Source organism: Staurois parvus, unplaced genomic scaffold, assembly GCF_062004578.1.
Source record: "Staurois parvus isolate SC_StPar_1 unplaced genomic scaffold, SC_StPar_1.0 ptg001349l, whole genome shotgun sequence".
Lineage (NCBI taxonomy): Eukaryota > Metazoa > Chordata > Amphibia > Anura > Ranidae > Staurois > Staurois parvus.
In genome coordinates this window covers 3072561-3085525 of record NW_028319145.1, presented here as the reverse complement: position 1 = coordinate 3085525, position 12965 = coordinate 3072561, and the positions used below count along the sequence as shown (strand labels likewise).

The following is a 12965-nucleotide window of genomic DNA, read 5'->3' as shown; positions in this document are numbered from 1 at the left end:
TTGGGACTCGTACGTTGTAGTCCCTCCCTACGGACCCGACAGGCACTCGTCAGACACAGGGGCGGACTGACAACTCATGGGGCCCCCAGGCAATAGGGGATCATGGGGCCCCTGTGTCCTCGCTCAAACTCGAAAAAGCCTATGAAAAAGGTACCAGGTGCATCTCATGGGGCCCCCTACTGATCCCTGGCCCTCGGACAGTGCCCGAGTTTCCAAATGGTCAGTCCGCTCTTGGTCAGACATATACATTATCGCATATGTGCACACAAAGTAATACATATATACATATTTGTTATTAACTACATATATTTTATCCCAGTTTGTGTATAACAAGATCCAAGGCCCTGAGGAAGCAGTTTTACCACGAAACGCGTCAGCATTCTAAATTAGGAGCCTAGGACTTCATTCACACTTGCACGACTGTGAGTGCAACTTTCATGTGCATTTCATGCAACTTTACACTCTCTGGCACTCAAGTCACAAGAAAGTTGCATCAAAGTAGTGCAGGAACCTTTTCAAAGTCATTGTGACTTTAAGTAGCATAGGTTGGAACGTGTGCCATTTAAATCACTGGGCTGCGACTTGTCATGTGACTTTTATTCCAAAGTCACATGACAAGTTGCACTAGTGGAATCAGGGGCGGACGGACAACTCATGGGGCCCCTGGGCAATAGGGGATCATGGGACTGCTGTGTCCTTGCCCACACTCAAAAAAACCTATAAAAAAAGGTATCAGGGGCATCTCATGGGGCCCCCTACTGACCCCGGGCCCTTGTGCTTGAATGGTCAGTCCGCCCCTGAGTGAAACAGAGCCTTAAAATGAAGCTTTGTTTTAGCTTTAGATAGAATTAGGAGTGGTAAGAACTCCTGTCAGGGTCCCAGTGACAGGGACTGAAAGGGTGGAAAATCCAAAATGTTGAGGTGTCACAAGAGCATAGGCATTAGATCTACTTTTAATATGTGAAAGAAGGTAAAAGATTCTCCTGAGTCCGTATAACATTAGCGTCAAAATGTCTGTGCAGATGATGGTAAAGTACCCCCCAGGATTGTCATACGTAGGATGTGTTTTGGGAAAGCAATAATGTACACAAAACCGGTGACCACCGTGAGTCAGGAAGAGGCAGTCCTAGACAGAATTGGGCCAGTTGGGGCACATTTGATCAGTGTGAGAAAAGCTGTCTGAGAACAAATGGCTTTTGTTGGCTGTAGGTTGTTTCACTTTTTTTCTGTTGACGTTAATATCTGGATGTTATTGTATCAGTGTGTCAATGTTTCATACTTCATGAACGATTCATCTTCATACAACTGGTGAAACTTTCATAACAAAACATCGATTTTCCCAGGAAGTGATCGGGGGGACGGCACATCACCTTGGTGTCTGAGTATATTCTGTCCCCCTCCAAATGTTGAGACAAACTTCAGAATGGCATTTGTTTGCCGTGTACACCTCAGTCTAGCAGACGCAGAAATGTTATTTATGGCTGGTAAAACCGCCGCCAAAATGCAGCCCAGGACTTACGGCCGAGGAGCAGTTCTGTCTGCCTGAAAGAAAACTTTATAGCATTCCAAATTACAGCTTTCATAAATATATTTGCCATTTTTCATTTCTTGAAAGGAAAAAGGGGAGGCTGCAGTCAGATTTTGGAATGCACATGTGAAAGCGATCAGCATATTGTAAATAAACTTATCAATGTGTTAATGAATTCAAAATGTTTGTTTGTAAAAGTATAGGCAGCCAGGAGAAGTGTGTACTACTTACATACTGTGCTGTTTGCTTGCTTAGCTTTGCTGTACAATGGCCATACCTTAGTGATTGACTTATCTCACTGCAAGTGTACCCAGCAATCTGTGTTCTCCAATCAGAAATACCTGGTAGCCACGTGATCAAGGCTGCTTCAGAATTAGGTCTTGTTACGGAGAGCTTGAAAGTGTTTTTTTTTGTTCTACCCATGGCAAGCAAATTGTATTTTTTCCTATTAGTAGATTAGTATTGTGGTATTACGTGCTTTGTTCATTCAGGTTTAGTCTGAATTTGAATGTCAGGTCCTCTTTGTCCTGGTTTCAACAACTCCTGGGCTTGTAAAATACTGCAAGGATCAAAGTCTTGTGTGTATCACCCATAACAGCTAATCAGGGTATATCTTGCACTGATGTGACTTCAGTCAAATTCATTTATCTGGTCTCTATGTGCTACTGTACTTTGCACCTAGGGACCATTCTCACTACAGGCGGACCTCGGTTTACGTAATTTTTGGTTTACGAATGAAAATCCATTGAAAATAATGCCTCGGTTTATGAATTTTTGGTGCAATACGAAAGGATTTATTGGTTTTCAATGCATTTACGATTTTTTTTCAATCATGTCCCTGTATAGTACTATGCCTTTAAAGTGCACTTTAAAAAGAGTTTTGAACAGATAAGACTTTTTTTACTTTTTTCTGACCTCCGGAACGGATTAATTAGTTTTCAATGCATTTATTAATTTTTTTTTTGATCATGTCCCTTTATGCCTTTAAAGTTCACTTTATAAAGATTTTTGAACAGATAAAACTTTTTTTGACTTTTTTCTGACCTCTGGAACGGATTATTTTCTTTTCAATGCATTTATGAATTCATTTTAATCATGTCCCTGTATAGTATTTATTCCTTTAAAGTACAATTTATAAAGAGTTTTGAGCAGATAAAAATTTTTTTTACTTTTTTCTGACCTCCGGAACGGATTATTTGCTTTTCAATGCATTTATGAATTCATTTTAATCATGTCCCTGTATAGTATTTATTCCTTTAAAGTGCACTTTATAAAGAGTTTTGAACAGATAAAACTTTGTTTGATTTTTTTTCTGACCTCCGGAACGGATTGATTGGTTTTCAATGCATTTACGAATTTTTTTGCAATACGAACGGATTAATTGGTTTTCAACGCATTTACGAATTAATTTTTAATCATGTCCCTGCACAGTATTTATGCCTTTAAAGTGCACTTTATAAAGAGTTTTGAACAGATAAAAGACTTTTTTTTTTAACTTTTTTCTGATTAACTGGTTTTCAATGCATTCCTATGGGAAACCACATTTCAGTTTATGAATTTTTCGCAATACGAAAAGTCCTGCAGAACGTATTAAATTCTTAAACCGAGATACGCCTGTATTGTGTTACATGCCTTGTTGCCACATGATGCCATTCATTCTGAACGGCATCCCAAGCACCTTGCCAGTGGACTGACACACCTTCTGGTCCAATACCACAAATGCTATATGCACCTTTTTGTTGGGTTTGGACCCCCACTCAAATGATAGGGCTGCCATAATGCAATGCATGTTAACATGTGGCATAACGCAGCACAATAGTGTGAATTTGTCGTTTGTGTTTGCTTCTGTTTTACTTCACACAACAAGGAATGTTTCATTCAGCTTTCATATGCTTTCTTGTAGCCTTTACCTCCTGCATGTTTGTATCTTTCTATGGTCAATTTGTTTCTTTCAGAAATGTATTTGTATCATCAGTCAGACAAGTTCATTTTTGTTAAAGTGGTTGTAAACCCTTCCATATACCCAGTGAAGGGACTATCCTCAGATGATACACACAAGTGAAACAAATCCACCTACGTAAGTTGTACCTGTTTATCTGCAGTCTTCTCTTCTCTACAGCAACTCAAAGTGCTGAATTTTTAAAGCTTGTCTGAGAGTTCAGAAAAAAGGAGGTGGAGAGTTAAAATTACACTCTGCAGAGCTCAGTGAGGAGAAACCTGAGAGCTGATTGGCGGAAAGACGCACACCCCTCCACACAGCTCACAGGAACAGAGCTGAAGCCTGTCAATCTGCTGGTGGTCTCTCCCCTGTCGCCATTTTTGTCTTGGTGTCAGGAAAACTTGTCAGAAGTGATTCATGCTGAAAGCAAAGGAAAGGGGCGGCAGACAGAAATGACAGTGCTCTGGATTGAGACAAGTACGCACTATAGAGAGATATGCTTCATTCATATTTCATGTCTGAGGTTTACAACCACTTTAAGCATGGGATTCGGCAGATGACCCAGATATTTTGGTAGAAGCAACTAAAGTGTTTGGTATCAGAATAAAAAAAAAAAAACAACGCTGATGATAACACAAGTTTGAAGGAACTTCCATAGGAAATGATCAGTTTTTGCAAGTGACCGTTTATCTGCAAGGGACAAACCAAGGCTTGCTGTTGCCATACTAAAGAACATCATGATACAAGCATACATTGGTAGAAAGCTATTGTAATTACAATCCAGTGAGCAGTTTGCTTCTTGTTGTCTCACCAGTGAGGAGCTGAGTTTGTGGTCAGTGTTGCCATACCTACTGTACATACAATTTACTGTGCCCGGTCTTCCTCCAGAGATGACATACAGCAGTGTAGTGAAGATCATCTTTCATTAGTGGAGCTGAATTCTATATTCTTGCCTCAGACCTGCACATTTTTTGAGCAGCAACAGAAGTTCAAATCCTTCTAGATTACATATAGGGACACCATGGAAGTGAGGTGATCAGTAAAAGAACAAATGATATTTTAGATACAGATAGTGTTTCACTTAAAAGTGCAATCTGCTGGAAATGCTGTGACTTGTCCTGTAACATCTAATCACTGTAATTCTCCACAGAATTCCTCGAAGATTTCCATGCTGAGGGCAGGGAATGCGTCAACTGTGGGGCAATGTCTACACCTCTGTGGAGACGAGATGGCACTGGACACTACCTGTGTAATGCTTGCGGACTGTACCACAAAATGAATGGAATCAACAGGCCACTTGTGAAGCCTCAGAAAAGGCTGGTAAGAGAACCCCTTAAATTGCAAGAAAATGTGTAGATAGAATTAAATGAAATTCAATGTTAGTGATATGTCACACAGATTTTAGTTTAGTGCTTAGATATCATAAAGAAAGCCTGTGAGAAGATAAACATGGGGGCTTCCATGATTTGTTTTGAAGGCATAATCTCTGTGGTTGTCACCCTGACCTTTGCTTCTAATTAAGGGTCACAGTTCCTGAGGGTGGATGATTGTAGACACTGCAGTAAACTGCTGTCTTCACAGACACCAAGGTGTCAGCCTTTCTTAGGGAATGGTAGCAATAAGTAGTAGAATTTTAGTTTCATTCAGTTGGTTCTTTCTCTAAAGCTGGCCATAGATGGATAGAATTTGGAAATCCAGCTCATTCCGTTGGTTCTTCCTCTAAAGCTGGCCATAGATGGATAGAATTTTTAAATCCAGCTCATTCAGTTGGCTCTTCCTCTAAAGCTGGCCATGGATGGATAGAATTGTGAAATCCAACTCATTCAGTTGGTTCTTTCTCTATAGCTGGCCATATATGGATATCATTTTGAAATCCAGCTCATTCAGTTGGTTCTTCCTCTAAAGCTGGCCATAGATGTATAGAATTTTGAAATCCAGCTCATTCAGTTGGCTCTGTCTCTAAAGCTGACCATAGATGGATAGAATTTGGAAATCCAGCTCATTCAGTTGATTCTTCCTCTAAAGATGGCCATAGATGGATAGAATTTGGAAATCTAGCTCATTCAGTTGGTTCTTCCTCTAAAGATGGCCATAGATGGATAGAATTGTGAAATCCAACTCACTCAGTTGGTTCTTTCTCTATAGCTGGCCATATATGGATATCATTTTGAAATCCAGCTCATTCAGTTGGTTCTTCCTCTAAAGCTGGCAATAGATGTACAGAATTTTGAAATCCAGCTCATTCAGTTGGCTCTGTCTCTAAAGCTGACCATAGATAAATAGAATTTAGAAATCCAGCTCATTCAGTTGGTTCTTCTTCTAAAGCTGGCCATATATGGATATCATTTTGAAATCCAGCTCATTCAGTTGGTTCTTCTTCTAAAGCTGGCCATAGATGGATAGGATTTTGAAATCCAGCTCATTCAGTTGGTTCTTCCTCTAAAGCTGACCATAAATGGATAAAAATTTGGAAATTCAGCTCATTCAGTTGGTTCTTCCTCTAAAGCTGGCCATAGATGGATAAAATTTGGAAATCCAGCTCATTCAGTTGATTTTTTTCTCTAAACCTGGCCATAAATGGATAGAATTTTGAACGAACATTTTTAGGAAAATCTTAGCTAAATTTGTACGAGAACTCTCAAAACATTGGAATGTCTTTTGAAAATTTTTGTTTGCTTTTAACATTTGATTTAGGAATAAATGGACTTTACCAAATGAAAACCACATACACTGTTAGAAATTCTTTCTTTTTAGAAAAATTTTCCATCCTGCTCCTTTTTGAGCTTCCTCATCACTGAGGTCGAAAACAATTTGACCCATCAATGGTTAGAAAAATTAACAGACTTTCTCAGAACATTCTTTTGATTTGAAACTCTACCCACTCTACTGGGCGGCAAAGTGGCTTAGTGGTTAGCATGTCTGCCTAGCAGTAAATGGGTCATGGGTTCCTCCTGCATGGAGTTTGCATGTTCTCCCTGTGCTTGCGTGGGTTTCTTCCAGGTGCTCCAGTTTCCTGCCACACTCCAAAGACATGCTGGTAGGATAATTGGATCCTGTCTAAATTGTCCCTAGTATGTGTATGTATGAATGTGAGTTAGGGACCTTAGATTGTACGCCCCTTGAGGGTTAGGGACCTTAGATTGTCCACCCCTTGAGGGTTAGGGACCTTAGATTGTCCGCCCCTTGAGGGTTAGGGACCTTAGATTGTACGCCCCTTGAGGGTTAGGGATCTTAGATTGTACGCCCCTTGAGGGTTAGGGACCTTAGATTGTACACCCCCTGAGGGTTAGGGACCTTAGATTGTACACCCCTTGAGGGTTAGGGACCTTAGATTGTACACCCCTTGAGGGTTAGGGACCTTAGATTGTCCACCCCTTGAGGGTTAGGGACCTTAGATTGTCCGCCCCTTGAGGGTTAGGGACCTTAGATTGTACGCCCCTTGAGGGTTAGGGACCTTAGATTGTACACCCCTTGAGGGTTAGGGACCTTAGATTGTACGCCCCTTGAGGGTTAGGGACTGATGTGAATGTTCAATATATATGTGTAAAGCACTGCATAAATTGACAGCACTATATAAGTACCTGAAATAAATAAATTACCCATCTATGTCCAGCTTGACTATTCTGCACGGCTTGTATAGCCTGATTCAATGACTTTAGTCAGTCACCATAAATATATGGGTTGGCCATACAAAGCTTAATTTTTGGAAACAATGCAACTTATTTTAGCGCTGCTTACAACAATCCAACAATAAATGTAGGATTTTATAGCTTAGCAATCATAGGCACTTTCTAGTTCCGGAAGTGTCTGGCATTGCAAATAATGTTTGTTCAGCATGCTGAATACTTGAGACTATATCCGAAAAAGTCCTATGATTTTCCCAGCTTAGCGTATTTGGCATTAGGACATTTTACTGGAGAAAAATTCCTGCAGTGTTCCATTGCTTCTATTGCTGCTATTACTGTTAAGCGAGCTGCTTTTAGCCCTGACACGAGGCAGGGGAGGTGTCCATAGTACACCTTTGAAACGACAGTTGCTTTAGATTAACACCAAGAATTGCAGTTTTTTTTCCAAGGTGCTAGATATTTTCCCTATAGATTGATGTGTGAGGCTAATGAGGTTGTCAAAGGCAGTGATCTGGAAAAGCTGCAGTCTATAAAATCGCTTTCCTAAGTCCCCTCTGGAGCATTAGTGACGTTGTTATGAGCTTCTGGAGAATCCATCGACATTTAATGCGATGCAGCAAAGAGTGCCAACAATAGGCCTTGTATGAATGCGTATAAAGGGGGGGTTGTGTTGGATTTCTTTTATTATCTAACCTGTTGCCGGGAAGATTTTTAGGCATTTTTGTTGACAATATACACTGCGGTCAGATAAAAAATATTAAGTTGGAAAAATGGTGTTGCGCTACTTGCCCTAAGAATGAGTGAGCCTCAATGCAGAATGACACATAAAACTGCTGATAAGTGAGTGAACAATCCCATAAAACAGAAAATAAGTGAACAATCCACATAAAACAAGTAACTAGTGTGCACAATAATATTCACAGGAGTGCATCCACAGGATGTGTAACAAGTGGCAGCAACGTGGTCAAAAGGTGAAAAAACAACAAATGTCAGTGGATAAGTGACATAAAGGATAACATATAAAAACCAAAACCGCTGTCAATGTCAGTACAAAGTAGCATGAGGAAAAATGAAATGAAACGTGGCCAAATGGTGCCTAGAAAACATCAAGTGAATTGGATAAATAAGGAAAAAATTGTAATCAAATGGCAATATAAAAAGTGACACCAAACATAAGCGTGGCCAATAGGTGAATGCAATAACATGTAAACAATGCAATCAATGGCGAGAAAAAAATGGGCGAAAAAAAGTCCCAAAAAACAAATGATGTGTGAATCTTCCGCACAAAGCCATGTAGAATGCAGTAACCAAACAAAAGGGCAATAAAAAATATTTGTGTTCAGACCGGCTGAGGACAGTGACCCAAACTTCCATCTTAGCATTTCTCTTATTCCCCTGGATGTCCAGTAAGCCATGGCAGTCAGTATCCATGTTTTCTGAAAGACCCAAAATCTGAGTATGCTCAAAAATACAGTGTGTTTTCTGATTCATAACATCGCCCAGCGTAGTAGTATGAGAGGGAGGTTGCACGGAATTATGCAACAAAAGCTCCACCCATAAGAACTTTGAAAAACCTGCTTGAATCTTGCTGCATTGGAGAGTGTAAACCTCAGGTTCATTTTAAACTGAATGCACTTGCAGTGACAATGTTTTTTAGTTGGAAGTCTGCAGAACCTCCCATTTATGCAGACTGGGTCAAACAAATGGGTGAGATGCTCAGGCTTCAAAGATATATATATATATATATATATCTCAACAGGGCGGGAGTCAGCAACCTGTAGATTGCGATTTGCCAGTAGATTGCAGCCAGGTCACTGGCAGATCACGGTCTGGTGGGCTAGCTGACCTGCCATCCCAGAGCATCAACCAGAGTACAATGCAGAGGAACTTCTTGTACAATTGGAGCTGTAGACAGGAGCAAGAGGCGCGTAAGCCGATGCCTCCTCTGTAGTGCCGGCTCTTGCCCTATACAGAGTGATACCAACTGCACTCCGCCTCTCATCCCGGCTAGCATTCTCCAGAGTGGTGTCAGCAGCAGGAAAGTAGAAATCTTCAGGTCAGTGTGAAGCAATACACTGGGCATTATAGTATAGTGCTGCTTTCACGCTGATGTGGTGCGGTTTACCCACCCCGCGGGTGGAGTGCAGTGTACCTGCAGCTTTTCTGCAGGTTTGCTGCGATTAGCCATAGACTTCTATTATATTCTGTTTGGTGCTCTCCTGAATGCAGGAGTTTTGGTATGCTTTCAGAAAGTGCACCACACCTGCAGGATATAATAGAAGTCTATGGCAAAACACAGCTAACCCAGGAAAGTCGCAGATGCACTATGCTGCACCCGCGGTGCAGGTAAACCACAGCACATCAGTGTGAAAGCAACCTTATAAGGGGGCTCAGGACAGTAAGGGTTCATTTACGTTTGAAGTTTGGGGGCTGGTAAAACTACGTAGTTAAATGGAGAAGGTGTGGAGCAGCATTTTCTTCATGAAAAGTAAGCATTTCAACCTTTTTACTACTCTTTGTTTAATGATTAGCACTGGCAGCACTAGGGTGTTTGGTTCGAATCCCAACCAGGACACTACCTGCATGGAGTTGGCATGTTCTCCCTGTGCTTGTGTGAGTTTCCTCTGGATACTCCAGTTTCCTCCCATACTCCAAAGATATGGTGGTAGGGTTATTGGCTGCTATCCAAATTGACCCTAGTATGTATGCATTTGAGGCAGGGAGGGATCTTTTTTTGCTCCTCTGGGTCATCAACACAACTAGTTTCAGTGCTGCCTATGGAGGAGAAAAGAGCGAGGAAATGCAAGTAAGGTGCAAAAGGGGGAGTCAGTGGATTCCCCTTTGCAAGGACACTGTCACATGAGAGCAAGGTGACATTGTCTCTTTAAGGCCCAACTCAAGCCACACCTTTATAGATGAATCAGAGTGACTTGCCAGCCACAGGTGTGATAATTACTAGAGGATCTCAAACATGAAACACATAACTACAACTGTGTTGGAAATATCTACAAATATATGTTGCGCTCCTAAATACTTCTCAATAAATAATAATTAAATTATTACCATTAAATTAATTCAAATTATGATACAAATACCTAATAAAAGTGTATAAATACCAAAAAATATTTAAATAGATAGTTTCAACTAATCAATCTCCTCCAAATAAATATCAAAATAATTCCACATGAAATACTCCTCTAAAAAAATATTTTACCAAGTGCTCATAAATCATCTAAATCATCATGATTTATGAGCACTTGGTAAAATATTTTTTTAGAGGAGTATTTCATGTGGAATTATTTTGATATTTATTTGGAGGAGATTGATTAGTTGAAACTATCTATTTAAATATTTTTTGGTATTTTTATACACTTTTATTAGTTATTTGTATCATAATTTTAATTAATTTAATGGTAATAATTTAATTATTATTTATTGAGAAGTATTTAGGAGCGCAACATATATTTGTAGATCAAGCCACACCTTGTTATTTATTTATTTTTATTCCAGGTACTACTATAGCGCCGTCAATTTACTTCACAGGCACAGGGAGAACATGCAAACTCCAGGGAGGTGGTGCCATGGTTGGGATTGGAACCAACGACCCCAGTGCTGCCGCTGTGCTGGCTATGGTGGGGGGTTATGTTCAGCCAGCCCTCATTGGTGGTATTGTGGCCACTGTAGATTTATCCTGCTGAATTTGGTAGAAGGTTGAAATGTTTATCCTATGGCTTTAGTACTTACCTGAAGTGCTAATCATTTTGCCACTGTGTGTGGGGGAGGGGGGTTATGTTCAATGTTCAGCCAGCCCTCATAGGTATTGTTAATTCAAATGGTAGATTTTTATTGCTGTCTGTTTTCCATTTTCCATTGGATAGATTACTTTTACTTCTTATGTGTTCCTTGGAATAATTAAAATTTCCTAACCGTGACACAGACAACAAAATAATCTTGACTGATCTAGAACTCTAATTCTATTTAGACAGTCTCTTGCCACACAGAATTGCCACATTGGTGACCTCACTTTTCTCCATTGCAGTGAAGCACACACCCATTTCCAGCTTTGTAAAGGGACAGTAAAGGAGCAGTAGTAATGGGCAGACTGATTGTACCCAATACGGTTGTTGTATGACTTGAGTACAACCAGCACGTCTGATTATTTTACATGCGATTATTGCCAACAACTATAGCTGCTAGCAATAATCACTCTCTGTTCTCCCAGCAGGGATGGCTCTGCTCCCCCTTTTCCCCCCATCCCCACGCTGGAAGAACACAATTGCTTCATGGGAGGGATTCCCCCATCAACACTAACTGGTGACTGGGGAATTGAGCAATAAATTGCATCGTCTATGGCCAGCATTAGAACGCTGGCCTTTTCTCCCCTTTTAGACTAAATCCTGCTTTCCCACATGGAAGAAAAATATATTTTAAATATATATTAAAAATATTCTTCTCAAATATATCGACATATATTTGAAATACTACAATTTTGGCCATATTCAATATATTTCAAACTATATTTCAATAAATATATATTGTATGTTGAAATGCGTTTTTTTATTACAAAATATATGAAAAATATTTAGAAAAATCCATTTTCAAATATTCTGTATGTCTTTAAAAATACATTTAATCTACATTTTTGGAATGCATTTACAAATATATGTAAAAATATATGTTAAAATTACTGTTTTATATGTTAAAAAAAAAATCTAACGAATATATTTAAAAAATATAATTTTTTAAAAATATATTTTGTAATATATAAAAAAATGCATTTCAACATGCAGTAGTGTATATATATATATATATATTATGTGTGTGTGTGTATATGTGTATATGTGTATATATATATATATATATAAAATTTTTTTTTATTTCTTGAAATATATTGAATATGGCCAAAATTGTAGCATTTCAAATATATGTCAATATATTTGGGAAGAATATTTTTATGTGGGTTACGAGAGAGTAGTAAAGACACATACTATGAAAATGGTAGACCTTTGCAGCCCAGGTCTCTGTAACTTCAATCCAATTTATCCTGTGCACCGACGACCACGTTTTGGTCAATAAAGGGAAGCAATAGACGCCCTATGTACTGCTGGAGGCCACACAAGTGTGAACGTGGCCTCTACAAGTAATAGGCACATGATACAGACGGTTATGACTTGAACAGCTAATGAGTTAAGCAACGTTTGCTTGTCCCCTTGTATTACCTTATCTGTTATAAAGCTGTAGAATGTAGAACAGGTCCAAGAGGAAACAGAACATGTGTTCCATATAGCCAGCACCACTGTGTGCTTATTGTATACTGAGTCAATACAATAATCAGCAAACACAAAGTAGATCTATTACCAGGACGATATAAGGAAGAATACTGTGTCAGTGGGGAGACAAGTACTGTTTAACTAATACACCACAAACAATCCAAACATTATAGTAATTGGTTATCAAGCAAGCAGGTACAAGGCAGTTACATATGGGAAGGAATCGGTGGCATAGCTCAGCAGCTAGTGAAAGTCCTTCCTGCTAGATGACATGACCTGTTATGTAAATATGGCGCAGTCTGCGGGCCCTTCCTGTCAGCTTTTCAATAAAATAGATATGTACCATTGTTAGCAGGTAGGAAAAATAATTACCTCTGTACCAGCATAGTGTGCTCCAACTCCCATTGGTGTCACTTTATCATGTTGCTAATAATAAAACAGGAACTTTAAATATCATTTGCAGCCAAAGGAACAATGGAGTGAAACACAGTAAATGGGAAATATGAATGAATCATCAAGCCATATGATAACATAAATAGTACATTTTGCATCAGTTTTCTTTTATGCCCCTCTTACAAATAAAGGGAAGAAACAGAACTGTG

The 12965-nt window shown here is 39.4% G+C and overlaps 1 protein-coding gene across 1 annotated transcript in view; it reads left to right on the top strand.

Annotated features, from left to right (window-relative positions):
- The window catches only part of GATA5 (GATA binding protein 5), a 55854-nt gene that overhangs the window by 27189 nt on the left and 15700 nt on the right, over positions 1–12965 (top strand). Inside the window, exon 2 of the mRNA XM_089661559.1 lies at positions 4618–4787. Coding sequence (XP_089517685.1) covers positions 4618–4787 — 170 coding nt within the window. The remainder of the gene's footprint in view (positions 1–4617; positions 4788–12965) is intronic.